At 47.4% G+C, this 15143-nt stretch overlaps 3 protein-coding genes across 5 annotated transcripts in view; all 3 read left to right on the top strand.

Moving 5' to 3' along the window:
• Positions 1-13544, top strand: part of LOC128422014 (zinc finger protein 239-like) — a 29637-nt gene extending 16093 nt beyond the window's left edge. Inside the window, exon 3 of the mRNA XM_053405464.1 lies at positions 12980-13544. Within this exon, the coding sequence (XP_053261439.1) occupies positions 13131-13493 (363 nt within the window). The 5' untranslated portion in view covers positions 12980-13130 and the 3' untranslated portion in view covers positions 13494-13544. The remainder of the gene's footprint in view (positions 1-12979) is intronic.
• LOC128421945 (zinc finger protein 845-like) overlaps positions 1-15143 on the top strand; it is a 43269-nt gene that overhangs the window by 2502 nt on the left and 25624 nt on the right. Inside the window, exon 1 of one of the 3 annotated variants that reach the window (XM_053405305.1) lies at positions 9416-9621. The exons of the other annotated variants lie outside the window; for them this stretch is intronic. The gene's annotated coding sequence lies outside the window, so the exon portion shown is untranslated. Of the gene's footprint in view, positions 1-9415; positions 9622-15143 lie in introns of those variants that run through there. 3 annotated transcript variants of the gene reach the window in all.
• Positions 1682-3035, top strand: LOC128422429 (zinc finger protein 345-like). The gene has a single exon (XM_053406454.1). It carries the CDS (start codon positions 1682-1684, stop codon positions 2771-2773), a length of 1092 nt encoding a protein of 363 aa, XP_053262429.1. The 3' UTR covers positions 2774-3035.

The raw sequence follows: 15143 nt of genomic DNA, 5'->3' as shown, positions 1-15143 counted from the left end.
CCACATGGACTTCCTGAGGCCATTGGGACTGTGCAGGTGATTCATGAAGATCTAGGGGTGGAAACAGGGGTGGATGGAGGATTATGATGCGGATGATGGGAAATGTCCAAAGGAAAGATGAACCAGAGACAGAGAGGGCCTTTTCATGGAGAGAGAGTAGCTGCATTTCCTGTGAGAAAACAATTGATGTGAAAAGGCTGTTTTCCAAGATCATGCTGCTTTATTAATGATGATTGAGGATAATGAAAGGTTGCTGATGCATTACTATCATTTGACATCATTGCATCTTCATTTCCTAAAAATTTGGAACCTGGGTAGGATGCAGGGGAAATATAGGACATGTTGAAATATAAGGTGGTGCTAATTGCATCTGATATGCTCTCTTTTCCTTTGTTCTCTTCCTTGAAACCCAAACAGAATTTCCTTTCCTCCCACGCTGAGGAGGGTCATGGAGAAGAGAGACAGACTTCGAGGGGAAAGGGCACCTTTGGTTTCACTAGATAGAGACATTAAAATGTGTGAAATCTGGAACATGCTTCATTGAATGAACACACATAGCTCACATCAACAAACCCCAAAAGTGGCGAAACCATTTAAAGGTATGGAGTGTGGAAAGACTTTCACTGATAGAACACATCAGCCGACTAACATGGGCAAGAAAGGATTCAAATGCAAGGAGTGTGGGAAGAACTTCAGTCAGAGTGGACACCTCAATATACATCAACGGACTCACACAGGGGAAAAACCATTTAAATGCATGGAGTGTGGAAGGCAATTCAGTCAGAGTGGAAGCCTAAATATGCATCAACGGACTCACACAGGGGAGAAACCTTTTAAATGTATGGAGTGTGAAAAGAGCTTCCGTTTCATTGGAAACCTTAGAAGACATCAACAGACTCACACAGGGGAGAAACCATATGAATGTATGGAGTGCGGAAAGACCTTTCGTGATAATGGAACCCTTAGAGGACATCAAGTGACTCACACAGAGGAGAAACCATATGAATGTATGGAGTGCGGAAAGAGCCTTCGTGATAATAGAACCCTTAGACAACATCAACGGACTCACACAGGGGAGAAACCATATGAATGTATGGAGTGCGGAAAGAGCTTCAGTTTCAATGGAAGCCTTAGAAGACATCAACGGACTCACACAGGGGAGAAATCATATAAATGTGTGGAGTGCGGAAAGAGCTTCAGTTTAAATGCAATCCTTAGACGACATCAACGGACTCACACAGGGGAGAAACCATATGAATGTATGGAGTGCGGAAAGAGCTTCCATGATAATGGAAACCTTAGAACACATCAACGGACTCACACAGGGGAGAAACCATATGAATGTATGGAGTGTGGAAAGAACTTTAGTTTAAATGCAATCCTTAGACGACATCAACGGACTCACACAGGGGAAAAACCATTTAAATGCATTGAGTGTGGAAAGAGATTTAGTGATAATGGAAAACTTAGAAGACATCAACAGACTCACACAGGGGAGAAACCATGTAAATGTATGGAGTGTGGAAAGACCTTTCATGATAATGGAACCCTTAGAGGACATCAAGCGACTCACACAGGGGAGAAACCATATGAATGTTTGGAGTGCGGAAAGAGCTTCAGTTTAAATGCAATCCTTAGACGACATCAACGGACTCACACAGGGGAGAAACCATATGAATGTATGGAGTGTGGAAATTGCTTTAGTTTCAATGCAAACCTTACACGACATCAACGGACTCACACAGGGGAAAAACCATTTAAATGCATTGAGTGTGGAAAGAGATTTAGTGATAATGGAAAACTTAGAAGACATCAACAGACTCACACAGGGGAGAAACCATGTAAATGTATGGAGTGTGGAAAGACCTTCCGTGATAATGGAACCCTTAGAGGACATCAAGCGACTCACACAGGGGAGAAACCATATGAATGTATGGAGTGCGGAAAGAGCTTCAGTTTCAATGGAAGCCTTAGAAGACATCAACGGACTCACACAGGGGAGAAACCACTTAAATGCATTGAGTGTGGAATGAGATTTAGTGATAATGGAAAACTTAGAAGACATCAACAGACTCACACAGGGGAGAAACCATTTAAATGCATGGAGTGTGGAAAGAGATTTAGTGATAATGGAAACCTTAGAAGACATCAACAGACTCACACAGGGGAGAAACCATTTAAATGTATGGAGTGTGGAAAGACCTTTCGTGATAATGGAACCCTTAGAGGACATCAACAGACTCACACAGGGGAGAAACCATATGAATGTATGGAGTGCGGAAAGAGCTTCAGTTTCAATGCAAACCTTACACGACATCAACGGACTCACACAGGGGAAAAATCATTTAAATGCATTGAGTGTGGAAAGAGATTTAGTGATAATGGAGCCCTTAGAAGACATCAACGGACTCACACAGGGGAGAAACCTTATAAATGTATGCATTGTGGAAAGGGCTTCAGTCAGAATGGAGACCTTAGAAAACATCAACGGACTCACACAGGGGAGAAACCATATGAATGTATGGAGTGCGGAAAGAGCTTCAGTTTCAATGGAAGCCTTAGAATACATCAACGGACTCACACAGAGGAGAAACCATATGAATGTATGGAGTGTGGAAAGAGCTTTATTGATAATGGAAACCTTAGAAGACATCAACAGACTCACACAGGGGAAAAACCATTTAAATGCATGGAGTGCGGAAAGAAATTCAGTCAGAGTGGACAGCTTAATAGACATCAACTGACTCACACAGGGGAGAAACCATATGAATGAATGGAGTGCGGAGGAGCTTCGGTTTCAGTGAAACCCTTAGAAGACATCAAAGGACTCGCAAAGGGGAAAAACCCTTTAAATGCATTGAGAGCGATAAAGCTTCAGGCAGAGTGGAACCCTTGATTTACATTAACAAACTCACACAAGAGACAAACCATATAAGTGCCAGGAAGTTAGATAAAGGTAGAGGTCCAGTTCTAGTGGAAGTTCTAAATCAACAGACTCATGTACAGGATGAACTTTAAGAGCTGAACCCCTACAAACCATCAGCAGACATAGACATAGAATCATAGAATCATAGGGTTGGAAGAGACCACAAGGGCCATCGAGTCCAACCCCCAACCCTCAGACATGAGGAGAAGCAGTTTAAATGGAAAGATTACAGAAAGTGATTTAATTATAATGGAATGTTTAAGCAACATCTAGGGACTCTCACAAGGGAGAACCCATTTAGATATGTGGAGTGTGGGACATGTTCCTCTCAGAGTCCACTCTTCTTCCCAGCAGTGAACTCCAAAGAAATCCGTATTCCTGCTTCAGGGCCAGCTGAGTCTGTTTCTCTTGTCCTTATCTCTTAGCTAGGTAACTCCTGTCTAATCTGCTCTGTATCGGTGTCACTCCCTGCTTCTGAGACCACTGCAAAAGAGGAGGGTCAATTCCCCCCCTCCAGCTCCCAGGAAAGCTGATCTGCCTGAGAATGCATTCCTACATACTCAGCTTCAGACCATTCCCTGACGCATTGCGAGAACCCTTGAAAAAGAAGTGATTTGGCTCACCATTGGAAGCTAAGACCCGTAAAAGGTTGAATATGAAAGATACGTGGTTGAAGTATAATGCTATTCTGATGGAAGTAGGGGACCTTGTGATCCGTTGAAAGATAAATTAGATGATAGGTTCCAGTACATCCAGATAAATGAAGTGTTTAAAATGGATAAGAAAATTGGTTTTCAAAGAGAGAAATCCAAACTGGAAATGGAATTATTAGATACAAAACCAAAAAACCTATCTAACATGTATAATTTATTGCTGGAATGGCATACAAAAGATGAACAAGTGAAATCTGTAATGACTGAATGGGCCAGGGATGTGGGGCACAATATCATGATGGTAGATTGGGAGAAATTGTGGAACAAAGGAATCAAATTTACATGTTGCAATGTATTAAGAGAAAACTTGATGAAAATGATGTATAGATGGTATTTAACACCAGTGAAGTTTGCAAAAATGTATCATACTCATGATAATAAATGCTGGAAATGTAAAGAAAAAGAAGGAACCTTTTACCACATGTGGTGGACGTGCCCCAAGGAAAAAGACTTCTGGGAAAGTATTTACAATGAACTGATGAAAGTATTGAAAGAAGTATTGAAAGAATTGGAAGAAGTTTAAGGAATATTTGAAAAAATATGTTAATATTTAAATCTTAGAATAGCTTTGGAAGTGGATATAGGCTGCAGGCTTAGAAGTAGAAGATAGTGTATTTTAAAATAGTATTATTTGTAAGTGATAAAATGTGAAGTTATTTTAAGTGTGATTTAAAAAAAAAAGATGGTTAGAAACGTTGATATATGTAAATTGCTAAAGATGAAGTAAAATGAAAATCAGATAGGTGGGACTTGGGGAAGCCCACTTCACAATGTATAGGAAAATAAGGATATGACAAGACTTTGTTTGTATTGTTTGTTTTTCTGTTTGTGTTCTTTATTTGTGTTATAAAATGAATATTTTGGGGGGGGGACAGAAAAAACCCCATAAAAACAACTGATATGGCAATATAGCACAGATCACAGCATGTGTTTTTGAGTTGCATGTTTGCCTGGAATAGCCAGCATAAAGCTTTGCTTCATGAAGCCCCTGCAGATGCCGAGTTGTTGACTTCCCTCCCAGGCGACAGGAAGCGACACAAACACACATCCATTGCTCTGTGTCCTTCCAGCCTCTTTCCTCCCTTGCTCCCTTCTGCCGGTGTGTCTGCCTGACTTAGATATCCTGTGTGCTGTATGATTTTACTGCTGAAACTGGATTTGCTCTCAGGAGCTAAGTTTTGTGCCTCACTGGGGACCCAGTGAGAACTGTATGCTTTGAAAGCTCAGTGAACCATTACTGAAGAAGTAAGTCCTGCTGCCTCTGTGTGTGTTTTTGACCTCAGCATGGGACTTGCTCTACACGTGGCCCCTACCCTGCTGCTACTTAGCTCATGCCCTGGAGTTGCTCTGCTCCAGCATGCAAGATGGTTTTTGCACCAAGCTCTGTCATCCCCACCACTGCATGATCTCCAAACAGTACTTATTTAACAGAACTTCATCCCTGCCCACTACACATTCTGAAAAAAAACTTGAAATACTGAAATTGAATGGGAGATTTCCCCCCAAGCCTATTTGCAGGATGGGGAGGGAGGGGCTACAGGTATGAGGGAAGTCTCCTGGGGGGCCCATCTTCACTCATGAACCCCATGGAGCAACCCCAGAGTCGTGCTTATTCTGGAGTTTGGAGAAGATAGTACTTTCCCATATTCCCAGAAGAAGTTATTCAATCATGCTGCTAGGGAGTTTTCCTGCCAGAGTGTATATTACTATCATACTGATTTTACTGCTATGGCTGCTTTTGCTGTCATGGACTGGCTGGGGGAGGGGGGGAGGCACCAGCTGGGAGACCCACAAAGGAAGAAGGCTCAGATCCTGTGGACTGGTGGTGGGATGGCAATGAGCAGAAAGATGGAGAAAAGGGAGCAGAATGGGAGGGAAGGTGTTGCAAGCTGAGGAGGAAACCGGGTTTGGTGAGCAGGAAGAGGCTGGGGCAGAGAGCAGTTCAGACCCAGAGGGAGGAGAGGAGGGGGCCAGAAGACCTAGAGGAGGCCGGCTACTGAAGCATCCAGGGAGACCCCCCCTCCGTCTGCGACCAGCTCCCCTCTCCCCTGGTCTCCTAGAGCACAGAGAGAAACCCACTTCAGACCCCATGATCCTGCACATGATATTAAGAGGGTGTTTCCCTGCCCCCCAACATGCATCACTTTAATTTTCTTGACAATGACCAGTATTTTCTGTCCAATCACACCGTTTGGAGAGCTCTTTTTGGAGCTTCTTGCAATCTCTCTTTGTTTGAACAATCCTGGACAATTTACTGCCACCAGCAAACTTTGCCCCCTCCCTGCTCACTCCTATCTGTTGAAAAGCCACGGGTCCCAATACTGATCTATAGGGGACTCCACTTTCTTCTTCTCTCCATTTATTGGAGTCTCCATTTATTACTACGTGTTCCTCCCTCCTCCCATCCTTTTGTGCTGCAGAGGGAACCCTGCGGAAAAGTTATGGGGTGAATTTTGCTTCCCCACACATCCAACACTGCTCAGCATTGAGGGAAATGGAAGAGGAAACCTGGCCACAATCCAAGAGACTGAGGTCAGCAGAAAGCAAAGCAAAGCCTACTCCAAGGGAAGCCGCTTCAGCTTCCAGCCCGTCTGCTCCCACAATGGCTGAAGAAGAATTGCCCTTTGGGAATGGCGGAGCTGAATGGAAGAGGGCGAGGAAGCCCCACAATCGCTCCTGCTGGAGGAATAGGGGCACTGACCCCTATACTCAAAGGTGATGGCCACTTCTGGAATCCTTGAAGGAATTCCCCCCACCCTGGTCCCATGCAGCTGGGCTCACTTGCCAGAGCCACCTGCATGGCCTGCCAACAATTCCCATCATCCCTAGTCTTGCTAGCTTGGGATGGTGGGATCTGTAGTCCAAAAACAGCTGGTGACCCAAATTTGGGAAACTCTGTTCTCCCTGAAGGACAAAGGAGTATTCACCTGCATTAGAACATCAGGTGAGCCCTGCAGGATCAGGCCCACGGGGGGCCCTGTCCTCCCAGGGACCAAGCAGGGGCCTCTTCTGGGAAGCCCACTGGCAGCACTTGAGCACCAGAGAAGGACGGCTGCCTCTGATTGGGGAAGCACATTTCTTCTAGGGGCACATTTCTGGGGAAGTTTAGGGAAGTGTTTTAATGTTTAATGCCGTACAGTGGTACCTTGGGTTAAGTACTTAATTCGTTCCGGAGGTCCGTACTTAACCTGAAACTGTTCTTAACCTGAAGCACCACTTTAGCTAATGGGGCCTCCTGCTGCCGCCACACCGCCAGAGCACAATTTCTGTTCTCATCCTGAAGCAAAGTTCTTAACCTGAAGCACTTTTTCTGGGTTAGTGGAGTCTGTGACCTGAAGCGTATGTAACCTGAAGCGTATGTAACCCGAGGTACCACTGTATTGTGTGTTTAGTATTGGGCTGGGAGCCGCCCAGAGTGGCTGGGGAAGCCCAGCCAGATGGGCGGGGGATAAATATTAAATCATTATATATATTCTTATATGGGGTCCCCACGATACTCCCCAGCCTGGCTCCAGACTGCCAGGGAAGCTGCGTTTTGTTCTGCTGCAGGTGAGCCTGCCCTGTGCAACGCTGGGCTCTTAAAGGAACTTGGAGCTCCAGGCGGAGGGGCCACAGCTTCCCCACACTTGTGAAGCAGCCATGGGAGTGATGGGGAGGCAGGCGGCTTGCGGTGGGGAGTGGCGTGGAGTGGAGGAATCCGCGAGAAGGAGCTTCTGGAGCCTGGGCACCCCACTCCTTGCCTGCTCCCTGAAGGTTTCCTGAGCCTCCCCCCTTTTCATTTCAAGGATTGGGGGACCTCAGCATCCCAGGGTTGCTTTGTTCTGGGGGTGGGGAGTCAGCTATTTTGTTTGCTGAGGGCAGGAGTCACACTCCTGTCACATTGTGTTGTGTCTGTCTTTTAGGTAAGGGGGTGAGGCTCAGGTGGAAATGCAGGGAGAAGCAAAAAATCCTGGGGTGCAGAGTTACTCCGCTGCCCGGCTCATCAGGGTGTCCCTCCCCGGGGGTCCCTCTGGTCAGCAAAAGAAGGAGTCTCCAGCCATGTTAAATATGCAAAACAGCAGCCAATTGACCTGATCTTTATTTGTTGAAACAAGGTTCAAACACAAAGATTGTTTGGTTGCGTTATGGGGGGGGGGAAGCTGCTCCTTTATCCCTTATGGGGTATCCAAGAGCCCATATAGGGTCCTTTTGTAGGTTCTCTATTGGTAGGAGGAAATAACAGAGGCCAACCAGAGAATATTGAGAAGCAAAGCAGCTAGTAAGCCTGATCTTTACTGAAGCTGTTGCAACAGGGTGTTCCCCCCACAGGGAGGAGAGAGGAGGACCTCTAACAAAGTAGTGCAAGCCCTTATAAAAACATTTTGAAATTGCCCCCCCTGGAGCCCAAGACCGCCCCCCCCCAAAAAAAATCATAAATACATCACAGAAGGGGTGTAGCCCAAGACCACCCCCAAGACATCATACCTACATGAGAGAAGGGGTGGACTACAACAGAAATCTGAGTGCAGTGTTTCTCTCCTGTCTGCCAAGTTACCTGATTGGAATACCTGGGCATCCTGGCCACTCTATTGTTATGATAGCTGTTCAGTTCCTGAATCCATGTCACAGGCTCACCCTATTCATATCTTAAATGTGCCCTTAAGACAGGATTTGTGCGCAAAGAGACAATGGAAAGGTTTCCCACTTTGACCTTGCAGAGAATTTGGGAGGGAGAAAATGGTTCCAGAAATTTTCTGTGCTCTTCAGACATGTGGTGGGTGTGTATGTGTACACACACACACACACACACACTTGCTTCCTTGCTTGGAACATTTATTTTATATATATATTAGACCTTAAAATTCTTACAACAATTGCATATGGTTGCATGAACTTTTAAGACCTCTCCCCATTTCCCACAATACATTTTTTCACAGCATCATCCATACATCACAAATGTGTCACATAGTAGGAGTGTTTGGAATTTAGAAACATGAGCCCGTCAGTAACCCCATTTTCCCACACCTTTTAACTACCCTCTTCCCAAAGAACCATAATAGTATTTACACATCCCTTAGCTGCAAGGCTTTCCTGCGATTCTCCTTCGAAAGTATCAGGATTCAATCCACCATCCGGATGGATTTCTGCCTGGGGCATGTGCTGCCCTTGATCGCCTCCTGCCTCCTAAGGGATTATGGATTATGAATTGGATCCCCCAATTCCAGATGAGTCATCAGGCGTTGGAAACCAGGAAATCGGTCAAACCGTTGACTTGGCTATTATTTGACGTTTCTACAGTTTTCTATACAGTATTGGAGAGTCGGAGGAAACAGTTCGATTCATGGTATCCGCTTCTTGCTACAATTGTATAGGATGCTTCTCTGAGCCTCTTTGCTGCTGTGCATGGAAGGTGCCTGTGCAAATGGTCATTGTCCTGGCCTTAGTCCGAGGCTGTGGTGGGGACTTGGGGTTTTGGGGGAGTCGTATAACTGTCCCCCCATCCTGGTCTGAAGAGCACCAATACCTAAAGCACGGACGCACGGCTCGTGGCGTGGGGTGGGCGAGGGAAGGATTTAGCAATGTAAACATTGGGGGGGGGGGAACCCACTTTGTAATTATATTGCGGGATCAGCCCCTCCCCCGCTCTCCTGATATACAGGTGGAAGGGGGGGACAAACCTTCCTCCCCGCCCCCGCTCAATTCTTTCCCTCCCCTCCCGGCACATCCTTCCCTCACCCCGCCCCCACAACCCCAAATCACCACCCCAATATGTTGCTCCTCCTCCTCGCCATCCGACCTCTGTTCCGTGAATGGGGGGGGGATGAGCCCCCCTCCCAAACTGCCTGCTTCTCCCGGAAGTGGAGCTTCTGCGCCGGATTGCTGATTTGCGCCGTAGCTCTAGGGGCGCGCGCTTTCGGAAAGGGGAGGAGGGGCGGCAGGGGGAGACACCCCCCCGTGGATGTTGCTGGAAAGGAAAGGAGAATCGGGAGCGAGGACAAAGAGGTAATGGGGTTGCGGGGGGAGGGGAGAAAAGGATCCAGAGACCCCCGCCAGCTCCCGAAAGCATCTTTCGTGGGCCCCTTAGGCGCCTTGGCAGCGGCGGACATGGGGCCCCCACCCAGGGGGTCCCCACGAAGGCCTCCTTCCCCGTTTCCCCCGCACAGGCATCCCTGGGGCCCTGTGGGATCTGCACGGAGAAAGGCGGGCCATGAAAGGGTTAACGGGCGCGAGAGACCCCTGGATAGAGACCCCCGTGGGGCTCGTGTTCGGGGGGGGGTGTCCTCTGGATGGAGAGATGGGGCGCGCAGGGCGAGGGGTGAGCCCCGCCAAGTCGGCCTCTGGGTGCAGGGGAGACTCCGGGAAAGAGGGAGGGGGTCGAGGAAGTCGGGGGGAGCATCCCTGGGGCGGGGAAGGGCAGCATTGGCGTGGGGGGGGGGAGAGAGATACAGGAAGACCAGTCCTTGGGGAGACGTCTCCATCGTGGCGCCCGCGGGGAATCTCCAGAGCGGCCACCTTGGCTTCTCCCTGCGGCCCAGGAATCCACCACCCTTTCAAGGCGACCAAAGAGGGATCCCTGGAAAGTGGGGGGTCCTGTCCTCCCACCCCTTCCTTCCTGCAAGCTCCATCCTCTGCCCGCCCCCATAAGCCCCTGCCCAGATGCAGCGCTTCTGCCCAGTCCAACCACTGGTCCCCTGGAGAGGAGAGGAAATCCCGAGAGGAAGAGGGGAGGGGAGAGGCCTTCTCAGAAGCGGCTCTTTGTTTCCGCAATCCCACCCAGGAAGCAGGCAGAAACCTTTTCCTCTCTCTCAGGCTTCCATCTTTATTGTCTTTTCCTCTGCCTGGTTCATTGAGGATGAGGATAATGTACACCTGTCATCAGAAACAGGGGTGCAGAGTCCGTGGAATGCCTCTCAGGCTTGATATAGAAGTTGCACCTCAAAAGCATTTCTGTTCCTCTTATTCTTTTTAGGTAGTGTCAGAGTGACTGACAAGCTGAGATACAACCCATCAGCATCCGGTGATAGTGATTGCATGAATCTTCCCAGTCAAAGGACCCATTTTCATGATAGACAATACCTCTGACTGGAGGCTCAACACACAGGGTGCGCCAGCTTTGAATCACAAAGAGTAAAACCACCAGAACCTTCTTGAACCAATAGACCAAGAATGATCTGTATGCATTAGATCAACACTTTTCTTTTTCTGAAAAATGGAGCCATGACACTTAAAGGTCAGCACCAACAGTGTGAATTGTGCTTGGAAACACACTGGAAGCCAGGGAAGATACTTTAGGACCAATGATATGTGGTCTTGATGGCAGCTCCCAGTTACTAGTCCAGCTCCCCCATTCTGGATTAGTTGCAGTTTTTGGGTCACCTTCAAAGGTAGCACCATGTAGAGCGCATGGCAGTGGTCCAAGCAGGAGATAACCAGAGCATGCACCACTTTAGTGAGACAGTGTGCAGGCTGGTAGCGTCTGCCTGCCACCTGTCCCACAGGGACAGTGCTTCCGTCTTGTCAGGATTTAACCTCAATCTGTTAGCCACCATCTATCCTCAAACCACCTACAGGTACCAACACAGGGCATTCACTGGTTCATCTTCACTGGTTCCAATTTAAAAGAGAAGAGCCTGGTATCATTCACATGCGTGTGAACACCAGCCAAAACTCCCTCAGCGGCTTCATATAGATATTAAAAAGCATGGGGAGAGGACAGAGCCCTGAGGCACCCCACAAGTGAGCACCCAGGGGCCTGAACACTCATCCCCCAACAACACTTTCTGGACATGGCCCAGGAGGAAGGGTGGGAACCACTGCACAGCAGTGCCCCCAGCTCCCCTAGAGGGTCCAGAAGGATACCATGGTCAAAGGTCTCCAAAGCAGAGATCCAGCAGAACCAGGAAAGAGCTTTGCCCTTGGTCTCTAGCCTATTGGAGATCATCAACCAGCGCAACCAGGGTAGTTTCTGTCGTATGATGAGGCCTGAATCCCAATTGGAAGGATAATGGTGGCAGAAGCTTTTCTGGTCCTGCACCCCCAAAAGCTCCAGGCACAAGACTTTCATTAGCTTTGAAGGGGCCATCGGATACTTGGTGGTCTTTTCTTCAAAAGACAAATATTCTGAATACTTTTTAATTGATGTATGATATAAACAGCACTTCTGTTTTACATATTCCACATTGGAGAGATTTTGCTACACAGGTCTGAGTTCATCGCTCCCCCTGAAACTGCTGTGTTAGCAGTACAGCAAGTGTGGACAGTGTTTTGGGGGGTTCAGGGCTGCCTAGACAACAAGAGCCCCTTCTCAGCCTGGCTTATATGGTCCCAAGGAAAGCAGAGCAGTACGTTAGGCACCAACTTGGCTGCAGGAGTGGCTGGAAGGAGGTGTGCAGGACACCATCCAACCGCCTTAGAGAGTCCACTCGGGATTTGTGTGAGTTTTCCTACAAAGCCTTCTCCTGAATACAACTAAAGAGGGAGCAAAGGAGGATTTTCTCCGCAGCTTTTTCTTCTCCTGAAGCTAACTCAAGAGGAAGTGAGGGAGTGTACCAAAGTATTACGACCAGAGTTTTCCTTCTCAATGGGCTCCCTTCCCTGGTTGTTGAGCCCCATCTGCCCTCACTTTCCTCTGCAGAATGGGCAGAATCTGCCTTCTTGACTGTGGGATTCACTGTTGTTCTCATCCTCTCCATCCACCAGGGCCTGCCTTCACCTGCAACAGAATTCCCTAATACACCAAGGATTTGAGACCCATCAACTATCCTCACCTGTTTTAGCTTGCCGGTTGAAGCTGTTCCTGGGATTGTGGTCCCTATTCCATCCTGACAGTTTCTGGAAGCCACAGGTGAGAGCTGAGTGCAGGGTGGGGACCAATGGTGGGTAGATTACCCCAGAAGGTGGACAACATGTCCCCCACCAAAGGTATTAACACTCCCCTAACACCCCATGAGATTGTATGATTATGATCTTTAAGAGAGAACAGGAATAAATTCATGTCCCCAGAAATAACACAACTTCAGGCCATTAGTGAATCAATACTACATTTTAAAGGAACTACACATTCCACCAAGTACAGTTTATCTATTTGCCTTGAATATCCTGCTTTTCAGTGTCGTTTTGGGATAGTCCTGCGTCAGAAGACGGGCACAAGATGAGACAGCACATCATTTTTTTAAAAAAACAAGCTGCTTTATGAACATTGATTGAGGATTATGAAAGTTGCTGATGAATTACTATCATTTGATGACATTGCAACTTCATTTCCTAAAAATTGGGAGCATGGGTAGGAGGTGAGGGAATGTAGGAGACGTTGAAATAGGAGAAGGTGCTAATGGAGCTTGATGTGTTCTCTTTCCCTTAGTTCTCTTCCTTGAAACGCAAACAGGATTTCCGTTCCTCCCACTCTGAAGAAGGAGATGGAGAAGACAGTCAGAACTCCAGGGGATGGGTCACCTTTGGTTTCATTAGGAATAGAAATTAAAATGTGTGAAATGTGGAATATGCGTCATTGAATGAGCACACATAGTTCACATCAACGACCTCCAACAGGGGAGAAACCACTTAAAATTATGGAGTGTGGGAAAAGTTTCAGTCGGAGTGGACACCTAAATATGCATCAATGGACACACACAGGGGAGAAACCATATAAATGTATGGAGTGTGGAAAGAGCTTCAGTAAGAGTGGACACCTCAATATGCATCAACGGACTCACACAGGGGAGAAACCATTTAAATGTATGGAGTGTGGAAAGAGCTTCAGTCGAAGTGGAAGCCTTAGAAGACATCAACGGACTCACAGAGGGGAGAAACCATATAAATGTATGAAGTGCGGAAAGAGCTTCAGTCGGAATGGAGACCTTAAATTACACCAGTGAATTCACACAGGGGAGAAACCATTTAAATGCATGGAGTGCGGAAAGTGCTTCAGTGATAATGGAAGCCTTAGAAGACATCAACGGAGACTTCCGGCGGCGCGCGTCTCCGGTGCGGGAAGGGATTCGGCCAGGAGCGCGAACCCAGTCCGATAAACAGGGGGAAAAGGGGGTGCTAGAGGGCGAGAGCACCCCAGAAACACATCCGGAGGGTGTCCGGAGGTACAGGGAGCCAGCAGAGACCGAGCGCGGCTCACCCCGCTGTCAGGTAACCTTTGTAAGGCGAGGAGAACAGCGAGGAGAGCAGCAGGTCCTCGGCAGCCATTTCCTCCCCCCGAGCAACGGACAGCCCAGACCCCGCTGGTGATTAGCGCACCGTTTCAGTGAACAAGAAACCCGGGGGTGGTTAAAACGTGAAGGTTAAACTATTTCGGAAAAAAAAAAAAAACCTGGAGTGAGAAAGAAGGGAATTCTAGAGGTTCTGCCGTTACCAGGGATCGGTGGCTACGCAGAGAGAAACTGCAGAGCAAGGCAAGTGTATTGAGCTACCACCGGTGATTACTTCGTTTCCCTGAAGGACTTTACGCTAAAAATTATTCGACCCCCTTTAGAAAAAGGGGTGACTCAACAGGGAACAGAGGACGAAGTTATTAAATTAGAACCATCTATTAAAACGAAGGGCGCCGGAAACGCCATCCCCACCGCGGAAGAGAAAAGTGGAAGAGAAGCGCTGGCGGCGCCATTAAGGAGAATAAAACGTATCAGGGACTAATCTACAACTCCACAACAGGTCTAACCTGATCTAAAACTTGGTGGCTGTGCTCTTGTCTTTCTCTTGGTACTATAGTGAAGAGCTGGGCACATCTCTGTTCTGAACTTTTTGCTACTTGCTCAGCATTTGGGAAACAACTATTACCGGGTGTTGACGGACTCTTTGGTTAATTTACTTCGAAAGCCTGCCTTCAGCGACAGAGAGCGCCATCTAGCGGATAAAGTGTTTATAACGCTTGGGAACTTCTATTTCTATCCTGACCTTACTTTTTACTTTTTGGTTACCTCTTCCCCAGTATCTCTGTACCCCCCCTTCCCCCCCGCCTCCCTTTCTTTCTTTTCTCTCCTTTCTTTCCTTTCTTCCCTTTTCCCCAACTCCAGGAAAAATGGAATGGAGACTCTGAGTGAATTTTCTGGGAGACTCTGATGGTGTGGACCTTCCATCCACTATCTGGAGAACAAACTTTCCCAATATAACCTCTACAAGACTATACGGTGCTGTTTGAAAGCACACATCACTCTGAGGATATAAGAGCTCTCAAACCCCTGAACTTTGGTGCTGCTTGAAAGCACACATCACTTTGCGGACATAAGTTTTTTCAAACTCCTGAACTTTAAAACTACAGGACCTTCCCTGATACCCCAAAGTCACAATACGGTAAAAAAGGAATTAATAGACTACTGTGCAACCGAAAGACTGTTAGAAAAGACTGTTAAAACAGGGGACCAGGTTAAATAGGAAATTGAAACCCGGTCAGAAGTGTTATAATTATACTGTTGGGTGTAGTTAATATCTGATAAAACAAAGAATGTCAAACACAGGGAAAAGACCAGAAGGGGGAACACCAGTGGACAGAAAGGGATCAAAGCAGGAAGGGGAGT

This window comes from Podarcis raffonei, chromosome 10 (genome assembly GCF_027172205.1).
Source record: "Podarcis raffonei isolate rPodRaf1 chromosome 10, rPodRaf1.pri, whole genome shotgun sequence".
Lineage (NCBI taxonomy): Eukaryota > Metazoa > Chordata > Lepidosauria > Squamata > Lacertidae > Podarcis > Podarcis raffonei.
The sequence above is the reverse complement of the archived record's forward strand: the minus strand, read 5'-3'. Positions and strand labels throughout refer to the sequence as shown.

Excerpts from the sequence above, each read along its gene's own strand:
- LOC128422429 (XM_053406454.1), top strand. The coding sequence starts at position 1,682 with ATGGAGTGTGGAAATTGCTTTAGTTTCAATGCAAACCTTACACGACAT.